The 15309-nt window shown below is 40.9% G+C and overlaps 1 protein-coding gene across 4 annotated transcripts in view; it reads right to left on the reverse strand.

Annotated features, from left to right (window-relative positions):
- Nucleotides 1–15309, reverse strand: part of cacna2d2a (calcium channel, voltage-dependent, alpha 2/delta subunit 2a) — a 337274-nt gene that overhangs the window by 82482 nt on the left and 239483 nt on the right. For all 4 annotated transcript variants that reach the window (XM_053683490.1, XM_053683489.1, XM_017480023.3 and 1 more), the window contains one exon: nt 6356–6494. In XM_053683490.1, the coding sequence (XP_053539465.1) occupies nt 6356–6494 (139 nt within the window). The remainder of the gene's footprint in view (nt 1–6355; nt 6495–15309) is intronic.

A 15309-nucleotide genomic window follows, 5' to 3' on the forward strand; every position in this document is an offset into this window, starting at 1 on the left:
GTGATCGCTCTACCGCTGTCAGCGTGTGTAGAAAAGGAGCAGCTGATGAAGACCAGAGGCGGGGCTTTTTGTTACAAACCTATGTAGGTTAGTACAGGAAGTAAGTCTGGAATCACTAACGACTCGTTTCAGCTGTTCAGAATCGCTTCCTTCTTTTGGGAGTTGATAACACCGTTGGTGCGCTTTGATTTGTGAAACTTTTCAGTCTTTTTTACATTCACAAACAGCTCTACAACACTACACGAACGGTCATATTTGAAAAGCCACAATGGGTGCACTTTAACGTCCATCGCAACCTTGCGACGGCTTCACGATCCAGCCATGAGAATGACTTCAATAAGTTCTTCTTTTCTCAAAGCATTCTTAAAGGCTATATGGAAAAAAATAAAATTAATATAAAGAAAAATTTTGGATGACATTTTGCTAAAAAGTGTTAATCTACCCTTTGTATGGAGACTTTTGTGGATAGCCTGTAGATCGACAGGTAGAGCTAATGGGAAATTTATATTTATCACTAGCAAAACACAAACAAAAAAAAACGTAAGAAAAAAATAATGTTCTTCCATGCTAACATTAGCTGGATAATTAGCTGGGATGCTAACTTATTACACTGACTCTGTAGCTAAAGGTTTTCATGTACCACATGTCAAAATATATATAAAAAAAAGAGTCTATTTTGTAGGAGGAGCAAGCTACTTTAAAATAATTTTTCATGATCAGTTTAAGCCATCAAGCCTGTTCTGTTCAATCCCAAACTCAATCAGCAATCTGAGAGGAGTAAACCATTTAAAAATCGCATTTGCAGAGCAGCGGTGCATTAAAGGAAATCATACGAGTGCTTGGGAAAGCATTAAAGCCCTGATTTACTAAAAGTTCTAATTTGTGTGTGCAATCTGATCAATTACGCATTCAGTTAGTGGGTGTGTGATGGATTTCCCAGGAGGAACTGCATGGCGTCACGTAATGTAGGTTAGGACGGATGCAAGTGCAAAGAAGAGCTGAACTAGAGTAGAGAAAGTCAGACAAATCCAAAACGTGAGACAATAGCGTGGTCAAAAACAGGCAACAGGTCAACTAGACTAAACGAGAATGAGGGCGAGAACGAGATCAAAGCTATGGCACAGACACGAAGAACGACGGCTCGGTATTCGGAAAACTCACGCAATACTTCGCAACGGACAATACGACACGAGGGCTTTAAATGATTTAAACGTAATGGAGGGGGAACACAAAACAGCTGAGACCAATGATGACACACGAGGGAAACAACCGATGACGATACGGGGGCGGGGACAAGACATAAACCATAACAAAACGCACGTGTAAAAAGTAAACAAAGTCAACGTCGCTGCAACGCGGAAGCGCGCGCTTCTGAGGAAATCGTGACACGTGCATGACGTCTCGTGATTTTTGATGTTGTTCCTTGTGATGCGTTTTATCGACAGCTCTTCCTTAAAAAAAACAAAAAAACAACCCGATAACACTGTTCTTAAAAATCCATGTTAAAATATGAATTAGGCTGTAATCCCAGCCTATGCTTTGAGTAGGTGTCTACTATATTAAAGAGCAAATTCCCACGCTTACGTTCAAATAGACATGTAAAGGCTCCTCCCACTATTTCCATCCTGATATCGTGCTCACCTCACATCCTGTCTGCCTTCTCCTCTGCTGCCACTCAGTAATAAGCGGTTATAATTAGACTAAAAACTGTTTGGCTGCTTGACCTGCGCTAATTAGAAAGTTTGCAGACTTTGGCAGCGGAATTCAGTGCCAGCATAATGAGTCATAAAACGGTTCATTATGGCCGAGTCGGGCAACGCTTTCAATCTCAATAAATGGCCACAGAGCCCTGGCAGGCCAGTCTGAACAGGACGTGTGCTCCGATCGGCCCATTTCGCCCTGCAAAATAGAACAGTCACACTTTTTTACTCCAAGCTGTTAATATTATAGGCGCAGCTCGCCGTGCCTGTCTCAGTCCTCCTTCTTCTATCTCTCGATACGCCTGGATAAACTCCTGAATGGTTTCGGGAGATCATGGCGAGCGAACGGCCTGTGAAATTATTGCAAAAAAAAAATAAAAAATACAGGAAAAGGGGGAAAAAATGGAAAAAAAAAAAGTCACAATTCCTTGGTTTTGTTTTGCAACATGGAAATAAATTTGCAGCTCACAGAGACTTTTGATCTTTATGACATTTTCTTATTTTGCACGACTATTTAAAGAACTCGATTAGACTCTGCGTCCATGGTGTGGCTTGTAAAACACAGTGATGTAAAAGAGAGTAATGCCGCCTTTTAGCATGCTCCTTAGTGCAGCATTGTAATGTCCCCAGTGGCCTGCATTACAACATGACAGGGGTCTCTCGGAGCCACTCATGAGGTTACAGTGGCATTAAGTGGTAAGAAAGTGCCTCTTATCGACTGCCTATGGTGACCTCAGACACGACAACGGCAGTAAAAAGCTCCCTGGCTGCCGAGAGCTTCAGCACTTAGCAGTTTCTTAGTCTGTATCGCACCTCGGATAGAGTAACTGTTAAAGGCTTCTTTTCTACTCATCATTTTGTCCAGTCTCCCGTTTTACACACAGGAGCCGTAAACGAACCTGAAAATTTGAACACTACTGTTAACCAAGCATGGCTGTGAGATTTTACCGAGACGACTGACATGTAATAAGCAGTCCATACAGGATTTCGCCAAGGTTTTTTTGCGTGTGATTGTTGCGGCCAAAAACGCTGATTTGGCTTCATTTTTTTTTCTAAATTTTCAATGCGCTGAGTTTTTCATGTTTTTTTTTTTTAAGATGACTTGAATTGGCGAAATCGCAATTGCCCGGAATTGTTTTGCACGGTCTTTCACAGAGATGTTTTTAACTTTTAACTGAACTCCTGGTTGACGCACGGGAATCGTAGAAGGCTCTGGATGAATGCGTGTCGTGATGACGTCACATGACGCGTCTTGGCTCAAATCTGAGGAAAAACTGCATTAATTTTTTAAAATCGCGAGCTCCTCCGAATATTGCGGAGTTTCCCTGATACTTTCCTTGATAGTGAAAAGCTCTGCATGCATTTGTACCACGTTTCTAACATACACCTAATATGAAATGAGAAAACGAGCAATTACACTAGTATTCCTACACACCTGCTTGGGTGCTTGGGCCCCTTAATAAAGCTCTAGTGCATAGTGTATTTCCTCCAGTTGTTTTTTTGTAATATACTCTGAATTGCTAACAAATATCCTTCACCTTTAATTTCAGAACTAGCCTTTCAAGAGAATACTGACCTACATGAACGTGACATTCTTTATTCCCTTCATAACCACAGACATCAAAAAGGTCTTGGCCTCCCTGATCTTTCCTCAGACAAACTCTATTTCCCCCAAGCACCAATGATTCCTTTCTTCACCTCTTCACCTATAGTGGTTGAGCTAGAATTCCCTTGAGCCACATCATCACCTGTGTCTGATTCTGGTGGCAGCATCCTCGCAGACACTCACCTATTGATTAGCTACTTCCTCTGCCTACGGCCTGAATGATTATAGCGGTTTGAAGCCCTGGGAAGATTACAAATTATAGGCTTCACGATGTTGCTTTGCGTAATGCCTGTAGGATATCTTGACGCGTTTTTACTGATTGACAGACAGCATTCGCTTATTTCATGCCCAGTTACAAACAAATACGGCTCTGAAATGAACTGTAGATTTAGATCCCTAGTGTGCAAGTCAAGAGGTGATGGCAGCAAGGAAAAACTCCCTGAGAGGACATGAGGAAGAAACCAGACTCAAAAGGGAATTCATCCAGTTCTGTGTGACACTCGACAGTGTGATTATATACACCCATCAGCCATAACATTACAACCATCTGCCTAATATTGTGTAGGTCCCCTTCGTACCACCAAAATAACTCTGACCCGTCGAGGCATGGACTCCACAGGACCTCTGAACGTGTGCTGTGGTAAGTCCTGTAAGTTGCGAGGTGTTGTCTCCATGGATCAGACTTGTTTGTCCGGCACATCCCACAGATGCTTGACTGGACTGAGATCTGGGGAATTTGGAGGCCAAGTCACCACTTTGAACACTTTGCCACGTTCCTCATCGTGACTCCACAGACTTGGCCACATTCTTCCATTGCTCCATGGTCCAGTTCTGAAGCCCATTGTAAGTGCTTTCGGTAGGCAGTGGACAGGGGTCAGCATGGGCACTCTGCAGCTACTCAGCTCCATATGCAGTAAGTACGTGTGTTCTGACACTTTTCTATCATCGCCAGCATTTACTTTTTCAACAATTTGTGCTACAGTAGCTCTTCTGTGGGATCGGACCAGACGGGCTAGCCTTCACTCCCCACTGGTTCACTGGTTGTCCTTCTTTGGACAGGTATGCACCACTGCATACCAGGAACACCCCACAAGACCTGCTGTTTTGGTGATGCTCTGACCCAGACGTCTAGCCAGCACAATTTGGCCCTTATCAAAATCACTCTGATCCTTATGCTTGCCCATTTTTCTTGCTTCCAACATATCAATGTCAAGAACTGACTGTTCACTCGCTGCCTAATATATCCCACCCCTTGACAGGTGCCATTGTAACGAGATAATCCATGTTATTCACGTCACCCATCGGTGGTTTTAATGTTATGGCTGATCGGTGTAAATAATTACAGTATACAATTGTAGAAGACTAAGTTCAAAGAGTGTTGAAAGGATGTTCGTTAGGAGCATATTCTGAATAAGAGTCCTGAGATGAGCACAGGACAGGTCTTATGATTACAGCAGCAGTTCTTATGTATAAATCTATAGTATTTAGGTTTATTTAGGATTATCCACTGCAGCAAGGGTGAGACTTGAGCATAAACTGTCTTAGCTTGTATTTAGTTGTAAGATATTAAATGCCCGACTGTGTCTGGTCATAATCTAACTACAGACTGTATTAAAAAAAAAAAAAAGGTATTAAAAGTAGTATAATTGAAGATTGAATTTAAATCTCACATAAAATATACAACAGAAGAAAAATGTAAGTAGGACAGTTACTCCTATATTGTCTTACTCCAGGTTTCTACACTGAAAAGAATAAACAAGGTTACTGAATTTATTTAATTCAATGCGTGCAGTATATCGGTTCAACATGACTGAACTGAGTTACGTTAACATAATTTGTTTTCGTACATCTAACATGATTTATTCATATATTTTCAATGCCCTGAATAAAATCGTACTCCACACTCTCACCTGAATTGAGGATCGAACCCTGGTTGCTGGCATTCTGCAACAGCCACGTTACCGCTGCGCTATTCTACCACACATTTTAAACCATGTTAATTTAAATACTGTGGATACTGCATAGTACCTGTCAGTGCCAACATCCCCACAAGCTTTCACAATGAAATTGGTTTATGTTAATACCGAATCATATTAACTGATCAAGTTCAGTTTACATAATTCAATTGTAAAGATGTTTAAATCAAGTTTTGCGTAGCAATGAAATCCTTTTTTGATGTAAACCATACATAATATTTTTTTTCTTAAATCTAACCCGGCCACATGTTCCATTTTTTTTTCAGCGTATCATCTCTAAGGATAGAGATCAGATAGCTGTTTAATCAAGGTCTCAAGGTTACCCAATCCATCAAAAAGCACCTATAATGAAACTGCTGAACGTGGAGGGCATTCAGTAGTACGTTACGTCCGAATGTCTGCTCAACTGCTACCGGCATATAGAGTAGTTCACACAACAAATATCACGCTCACCACATCGGTCATGTTTAATACATACTAGTGTATGCTCTTTATTTTTATCATATACCATCATATCTCAGCTGCCTGACACAGCATCTCGCAACTGATGACAATAACGAAAATGACTGACCAATGCATAGTCATGATAAGTTTTAAGTCTCTTCGCATTCAATATAAATCCATCACTTATGCTGGCTGAAGGTTGGAGAAAGAAAAAAAAAGAAAAAAAAAAAAAAAAAAAAAAAAAAAAAAAGAATAAAACGCTCTGATCTATGTACTGATTTTTAGGACGCAGATAGCAGCAGTCTTTTTTGCCCCCTGAGTGAAGCAAGTTTTCTTTTCTCTTTTCAAAGAATCCCTAATATCATTTCTTATCATAGAATGAAGAAATTCTGCAGGGACTGTCAGAAAGAAAATCCAGCACAAAATCCAGATTGGATCAGATCAGAGGATTTTTTTTTTTGACTGTGTGGCTTGTCAGTTTAAACTGAATTGAAAATAATTGAATAATATTTGAATGGCATCAAGGGTGATAGCTATAATCAAATGTGGTTGACTATAAATACTACCGAGTGTTTTGCGTGTGTGTGTGTGTGTGTGTGTGTCAGTGTAGACGTGATATCAGCACTCACAGCCCTTGTAGATGTCAGTTGGGATCTGTACGGCAGTGTAGGAGTAGTTGACTTTGTTTTTGAAATTGGGGTCATCCACAAATTCCAGTGAAATGGACTTCAGGTTATCCGACTGGATATCTTCGTTACTGTCTTCAGACTGAAACACACAGAGACCAATACACACAACTTTACAAAAACATCAATAACGGTTAATGTTCTGATAACCCCGTGCAATCAAATGCGTCTTCCTTTAGACAGCCTCTTTAGATTCGCGCTCCTTTCAATCCCGTAACACATTGTAACGGGACGTATCAAAGTGGGCGATAACCAGCCGAAATCAATTAGTGTGTGAAATGGCTATCGCTTTCGCACTGAACTCCAGGACGCCATTATCCCAGTCAATAACAAACCGCAAAATCACTGCAACAACAGCGCCCTGCTCCACTCCTTTAAGCTGCCACAGATACCATTAATTAGCATTTTAATTCATTTTCAGTCTCAAATCTGCATGGCCGGCTTCTGAAGCAACTTCAATAACAGAGAATGTCGAGGCAGCACAAAACTGACCAAATAATTGGATTGTAATAGCAAATCGTTTAACAAATGCCCTCATCGCACTGCATTATAAACAAACCGGGCCTGGTGTCCTGCAGTGCATACGAAGCCAAACCCCAAAGAGGAATAATATGTAGTCCTGTTGCAGTATATTTTTATTCCTGCCTTTTCAGAAAGCACCTGTATATGAGGTGTTTATATATATATATATATATATATATATATATATATATATATATATATATATATATATATATATATATATATATATATATATATATATAACACACACACACACACACACACACACACACTTCAGTCCCCTGTAAATGGTTTCCTAATAGTGATTTGATTCTGTATGTTGACACATTTCCTTTTGAAACAGGAAGTCACGTTCGGTCACGTTGAAGTGCTTTGACTGACTTACCCAACAGCCAACGGTGTTCAAGATACGTCATTCCCCTGCCGTATCTAAACAAACCTGACAGTAGCTTAGAGAGCTAGCTAATCTTTCATGTTCTCTAACCGATGGCGTATAAAGACGGGATCGCATTCTCCCTCAGTCTGATGAGGCGACATAACGTCCTCCAACACCGAAGAGCCCCAAAAGTGTCTGCCACATAACTGTCACCGTGTACAAATTCCTCACGCTTTAAAACGAATACAATCCAACCATTTATTCTCACATAAGGGTTGGTTGGAGGAGGGAATAGCGCACAGCCAAAAATGCACCCTGCTAACTGCCAGTGCAGAGCAAGACCCTCGTCCGCAGGCGGGACGCATACGGTTCAAGAGAGCGTTTATAATTGGATGATCACAAAGACATAGTATTGTATCCGCGTCCATTAGACTAAGGGACAGGTATATAGAGCTCTGTAACACACACACACACACACTCCAGGTTCTACCAAGCCAGCCTTGACTGGATTGTTTGAACACTGACCCATGCATCAGCGTTTCGAATCCCTTTCTAATTATTATTACCATTAGAATTATTAAGTGTTAGATCTGATACTTCATAGTAGGTCTATTTAACTGTTTCTCTCTTTAAACTGTCTCTTTAAACCGAAAAAGTGCCATTTTTGACTATTTTCACAGCTACGTACTTGTATAAGGTTAGCCAATTTTCTGGATACATCGAGAGATTTTCTTCCAGTTACCCTGAGAGAAAGCATTAGCGCTGTCACCAAGCAGCTGAGGACACAAGTGCAGGTACTCAAAGACTTTAATGATCTAGGCAAACAGTACAAAGACGTGATCCAACGTCAGCGAACAGGCAAGGATCATGTGATGTGCAAACAGAATAAACAAGGGCAGGCAAGGTCAAAAACGTAAACAACAAAATGGAGTCAAAACCAGAGAACCACACAATGGAACAACGGCTTGGTAAAGACTAGTACGAGAGACGCACAGTGAATGTCCTTATATACTGCGCGGTTGCTGTGAAGGTGTGTGTAATCGGTAATCAGGTGAGCGTGAACGTGAGAAAGTCTGGTAGTCCTCGACGACCATGTTAGTAGGCCTGCGCCGTTTTCTGGGACGTGTAGTTCTATGCCGAGACCGGCGTTGCCATGACAGGCGTGTGTTTCAAGCATGAAAATCGAGCCAAGATATTATTAATGAGAGATGAGGAAAGGGGGCGGGGTTTCCAGGGAGTCAGCTAATATTAGAGGAGTTGAAACACCTGTGTGACTGTCAATCATTCCAGATTAATATGCTGATTGTCAGAGCTGATCATTTTTATTGAGGAAGTTTTACACTCCACCTTTGGCAAACCATGTCTTCGTGGAGCTCGCTTTGTGCACAGGGCGCAGTCATAGCAACATTGTCATGCTGGAACAGATTTGGGCCTCTTAGTTCCAGTGAATAGAAATCTTACTACTACAACATACTACGACATTCTACACGATTGTCTGCTTCCATCTTTGTAGCGACAGTTTGAAGAAGGCCCACATATAGGCGCGTCAATCAGGTGTCCACAAACATTTGGCCATACAGTGTATAATATCAAAAAGCTTAAGTGTGCAGTGCTCTGTTCTATCTGCCTCTCCCTTTCTCTCTCTCTCTCTCTCTCTCTCTCTCTCAAGAGTCTGTGTGTTTATTATGCATTAAAGGAAGTAAAAACGTATTAAATTCTGAATAGGCCAGGATGCAGCTTACAAGCTGTATGGGGGGGTAGAGGTTTCGGCATTAATGTGATATTTTGCACTCATTCTAGATAAACCGAAATGCCTGAAAAGCATCTATATTAATACATTTCTCCTGCTATGGTTTTTACATTCAGCCATTTTTCAGATAAACACAAAGAACCTGGCAAGCATGTAATAACACACACACACACCGGTTCTCTCTAAATACATACATCAGTGTATGGCTTGCGAATCAATATGGCTTGCATATAAATAATATGAATTAATAGATGCTTTATAATGTCTTCCTTTGATAGAATGCGGAATTCATCTGAGGAAAACCCAGCGCTACATACTCTCATAAATAATCGACAAAATTGTTCCCATTAATAAATGGCCTTCTGACCCTAATCCCTCTTTTCGTAAGTGTACACACTCGCTCACACTCTAAGACACAGAGAGAGAGAGAGAGAGAGAGAGAGAGAGAGAGAGAGAGAGAGAGAGAGAGAGAGAGAGAGAGAGAGCGAGCTGTCCCACGCAGTGATAGAGAGGCATGGGTTAATTGCATTTGACATGATAAAAAAAACTGTTTGTTTTTCCCAAAATCACATTCAAACCTCCTGCCCAGTGTGAGAATTGATTTATGGCCTGTCTTTAATTGTCTATTAAAACGCAATTACAAGCTGCTGTTTAGATGAACAGAGAGAGGGTTCCGTTGATACCTCCTTGAATGTCAGTGTGATAAACACTCAGACACACACACACACACACACACACACCAGAAACAGAGCCGGAAAAGATTACATCAGTATATGTTCTGCCAATAAGAATCTAATTGCACAGAATTATAGAGAACTTAGCTAGTCGTTATGTATACATTTATTATTATTATTTTTTTTTTTTTACATGAACTTGAATTCCTAGCGCGCTATATACGTAATGCAACAAATGAAGTTTATGTGCTTTCACATATAAATGATTTCATGCAAAAGAAGCCAGCATTTCTCACCTGCACTTACTCAGTGCGGTTACTCAGACGGAACGTCTGCGCTTTACTGTTTCAGCAGGCTGAATCCACTTAGCTGCACTATCAACGCGGCCTTTTCTGCTCGCTCAGCTGTAAATCCCACCAATCAATATTGCCGAGCCACATTAAAACGGCCTCGATCTGCAGCGCCTCGCTCCTGTCTGAGGTAAAAGCCTCGACGCTGTCCATCACACAGACGTTTACACTGATTTAAACACAAACGTTCTCTGAATCAGTTATAACCCCTTCACTGCAGTGAATAGCAACTGAAAATTGACGTAAAATGTCCCATGTAGCACAACATTTGCCTCTTGGCATATGATTTGACCACATTTGTGGCTATTTATGAAACAATAAAGCTGATTGGCTTTAAAATGTCCTCTGTTCTCGAGGAGATCGGCTGAGTGTCCTTTATTTGTTTATTTTTCAGCCTGACTGTCATCCCGTCGAGAGTATTCACACCCCCCCCCCCCCCCACCACCCCATCCACCTCTTATAGTAGAGCCCAATCATAATTAACCAAGGCAGCTTCTAATTAGGAGCTAAAAATCCACACAGGAAAGACTGATTGGTTCATTTTCTCCAGCCATACACCACCTGTTTTGCTCGATTCATTACCCAATTTGTTAATTTTATCTCCTCGTTTTCCAGGTTTAATTAAAGGTTGCAGGGGCCAAGAATGACATTTTGAAGACTCTTTCAGCCCCGTTTTTACCTTTCAGGGGTGTACCTTAATCACAAGCATCACATATGTGCTCCCCTCTTGCCCTCTAAAAGGTGTACGTGCGGTTGGAGGATTTGGGACAACTTTTGACTCTTAGTCAAAAAAAAGCTCTTAACAGGCTTGTTATTAGCACTAAGCGTAATAATAATGCAGACATGTAACTGTTCCCAAACTGTATGTTAACCTTAACAGAACTGCCTATCAAAGGTCTGACACCTCAAAGCTGTACGAGATGTATTTGCAGAAGAAGGAGACGGTGTAGTCTGTAATAACTGACGCATCGAGCTTCCATGAGAATACCTGGATATATGGTTTCAGAATGGGGGAGGAAACCACCTCGGGAAAGTCCAGCTCTGGACAGTCCAGTCCCTTTCTGAAAACTGCCTGACAAAGTATACACTATGTGCCTAAAGGTATATGTAGACCTGACCACTGCCTCTATATGTGAATAACTTTGTATGCTGTATCATTATAATTTCCTTTCAGTGGAACTAAGCGGCCGAGCCTAAACGTGTTCCAGCATAACAATGCCCCACTGCACAAAGTGAGCTCCATGAAGACATAGTTTGCTTGGAAAGTTGGTTTGGAAGAATTCAAGTGGCCTGCACAGAGCCCTGACCTCAACCCCTTATAACTTTGGGATTAACTGGAACGCTGAACCAGGCCTTCTTGCCTATCAACAGCCCCCAAAATTGAGAGGGGGGGGGGGGGGGGGGCAGAACAGTACAGAGCACTGCACGCTTAACCTTTTTCATATTATACACTGTATGGGCAAATATTTGTGAGCACCTGACCAGCACACGCACATGCGGGCCTTCTCCAAACGCTTGCCACATAGTTGGAAGCACAAAATTGTCTATAATGCCTTTGTATGCAGTAGCATTAAGAATTCCTCTTTACTGGAACTAAGGGGTCCAAACATGTTCCAGGATGACGATGCCCCTGTGCACAAAGCGAGCTTCATGAAGGCATGGTTTGCCAAGGTGGAGTGGAAGAACTCGATTGTTCTGCACAGAACCCTGACCTCAACCCCTTTTATACCTTTGGAATGAACTGGAACGCTGACTGTGAAGGAGGCCTTCTAGCCCGACATCAGTGCCTGACCTCACATCAGTGCCTGACCCAGCTCTTGTGGCTGAATAATCACAAATCCCCACGGCTACGCTCCAAAAATCTAGTGGAAAGCCTTCCCAGAAGAGTGAACGTTATCATAACACCAAAAGGAGACTAAATCCGTAATGCCCATGGTTGTGGAATGGGATGTTCAGCAAGCAGATAGCGGTGTAATGGTCAGTGTTCACATAATTTTGGCCATATAGTGTTTTTGTGTATTATTGTGCTGCAATTTCCTCTAATTAAACCTAGTTAAATATACATATGTAAACACCAAGACAAGTGTCTTAGTATGGCACCCTAATGCACCTTGGCACAAATTCTACAAGCTGTACTGGAGGGATAAACATCATTCTTCCAAGAGATATTTCTGTCTAACATGTCTGTCCAAACTCTACCAAAGGAGTTCAAGGGGGTCACCGTGAAGGCCCTAGCATGTGATTTACATCATTTTCATACTCATCAAACTCATTCATTGAGCCCTCATGCCCTGTGGATAGGCCACCTGGATGATGCGACAGCATCACCACACACCAGCTAACAGTGGAGAGGAGAGGAGAGTGATGTAGCCAATTCAGGGATGGAGATTATTAGGGGGCCATGATAGAGAAGAGCCAATGGGGGAATTTCATCAGGACAGCAGGGTTATACCCCTAATCTTTACAAGAAGGGTCCTGGGATTTTTAATGACCATAGACAGTCAAGATCTTGGTTTAAAGTCTCATCTGAAAGACGGTGCTGTTTTTACAGCACAGTGTCCCCGTCACTATGGTGGGGCATTAGGACCCACACAAACCACAGGGTGAGCGCCCCCTGCTGGCCTCCTTAATACCACATCCAGCAGCAACCTTAGTTTTCCCCAGGAGGTCTCCCATCCAGGTACTGGCCAGGCTCAACCCTGCTTATCAGCAAAGGGAAACCAGGTGAGAACTGCAAGGAGATATGGCTCTGATCATATCATAGGATAGGATAAAGGTGATCCGTCAGAATAACTTTGTATTGCTTTGTAGCGACCCTCTATCTAAGGGAACAAGTTAACCCAAACCACGGCATCAGAATTCCCACACAGCCTCCAGCACTTCCTTTAATATCTCACACATCTCTACATTACATTTCACACCAACATAAATGTTCCACTATTACACTGAACAGGTGCACTTTGAACTTAATGACGGTCCAAGCATTATGGTTCGAGATGACAGAATTGCCAGGTAGAAACTTAGAATTCCAAGGTCTCAATGCACTTTTAACACAGAGTACATCATTTGTTACACTTATTTCCCTGGAGTTAAAAAGCACTTTTACCTGTGTGCTTTACAGAAACAACAGGGGTACTCTTCCATCATGGGGTTAAAAAGGGAAATGGAGTAGATGACATTTAGAAGTCCCTTTGACTCAGAAACACAATTTCTGAGACAAAGCGTGTCATGCATTTGTGTAGGAATGAAAATATTAACTTTCTGTGTGTATGTGGGTTTTTTTTTTTAAGAGTCACATTTATATCGTCTCCAAAAATTTATATTTAGGGCATTTGGCAGACGCCCTTATCCAGAACGACTTACAATTATCTCTCTCTCTTTTTTTATATATATATATACACAACTGAGCAATTGAGAGTTAAGGGCCTTGCTCAAGGGCCCAGCAGTGATAGCTTGGTGGAGCTGGGATTTGAACTCACGTCCTTCAGATCCGAAGTCCAACATCCTAACCACTGAGATTTTTTTTGTTGTTGCAATATTTACTTGATTATACAGCGGGTCCAAACTTCTGAGACCACACTGAAAATCTGGGATTCCCCCCTCTATAAAATAGGAATTAAACAGAAGGTTTTACAATTCTGAGATATTTAAAACAAAGAAAGTCAATGTTCAATATCTTGAACACTTCATATTTAAGATTCTACATTATTTCTAGGTCCCTGTTTAAACGGTGGCACATTTTGTGATATTGGCCGTGTTAACTGCTTTGTACAAAAGGTCAGATTTTCCCCATGTCTAATCTCTTCTATTGAAACTCGTGTTCAGACGTCACGCCGATGGATTTGATCTAAAATGGATCATAAGGTTCTGAACAAACTTGTGGCGTCCATGCCAGCTCGAGCACGCTGTCATTAAAGCAGAAAGGAGGACGTACCGAATACTAAGAAACTCTGAAATTCATGTCAATGTTTCAAAGATTCTACTTTTCACTCGAGTTGTTGTCAGTAATACAATTTGTAATGAAAATCGTTGTATTAAATGAGAAAACAATGCAAAATTTTCACCAGTGGCCGCAGACATTTGGACCCCACTGTATTTTAGACAATGTTCAAATAAATGAGTCGATGGTAAATGGGTTGCACTTTTTAACCTTTACACTCATTCTCATTCACACCAACGTGTTAGCTTGCCATTGACTTGAGCAACTTGGGGTTCAACTTTGTCATGTGGGGTCACATGGGCCAGGAATTGGACCACCAACCCTAGGATCACTGGACAACCCGCTCTACCACCCGAGCCCCGGCCGCCCAGTTATTTATGTACTCAGATATACAGTAAGACACCAAAAACACATTTAATATCATCAACTAAAGTTGCCAGGTTATAGACCTATCTTCAGAATTCCGTCTTTTATAAAAATATTACAACAAAAACTTTTACACATAAAATAATGCACTTTTACAAAATGATTTTGCAGACACCAGAATGTCACTTCACATCATGAAATAAAGCCAAAGAAATGAAGTTTCCTTCTACTTCCTAGAAGCAAAATTTAGAAGAATAGTTGAGACAATTCTTATAATGCATATTTTATGTATATTATATATTGTGGGTCATCAATAAAACTACTAAGTCGACTGACTACTTTTAAGCTTTTCCCCGTAATTCATTACAGATTCACATTTTCAGACTGGTTTTTTAAATAAATAAATAAATAAATAAATAAATAAATAAATAAATAAATAAAGCAACAGCCCTTGTTTTTTTCAGGTACAGTTTGGTACAAGGTTTATTCTTTCTTGACCTTGACAGTACCAATGACACTTATTAGCATTATAGATTTGTTTTCAATGTTTACCCTTCCTTGCATTTATCACCATTTTATTTTAAAATATAAATATATAAGCTATTTTAATATAGCATTTCGTATGTAAATTAATATAGCTATTTTCATTGAATCCGGGGTTCTACATATATAAACCTTTGGTGGGTAGTCACAATTCATTTTATTATAATAAAAGTAGATCAGAATCTAATAATAATAATAATAATCCTCCAGCAACCTTAAATAAAGTGACCTGGTTTTAACACAAATGTTGCCATGGTGATGTCCCACTCAGAGTGACAGAACATGTAACATAAGTATATGCATGCTCAGCTATCTACCCATAATGATTTCTAATGTCTAGTGACGACACCAAGTCCATATGGTGTTTGTTATACTG

The sequence above is a fragment of the Ictalurus punctatus genome, chromosome 11, assembly GCF_001660625.3.
Source record: "Ictalurus punctatus breed USDA103 chromosome 11, Coco_2.0, whole genome shotgun sequence".
Classification (NCBI taxonomy): domain Eukaryota; kingdom Metazoa; phylum Chordata; class Actinopteri; order Siluriformes; family Ictaluridae; genus Ictalurus; species Ictalurus punctatus.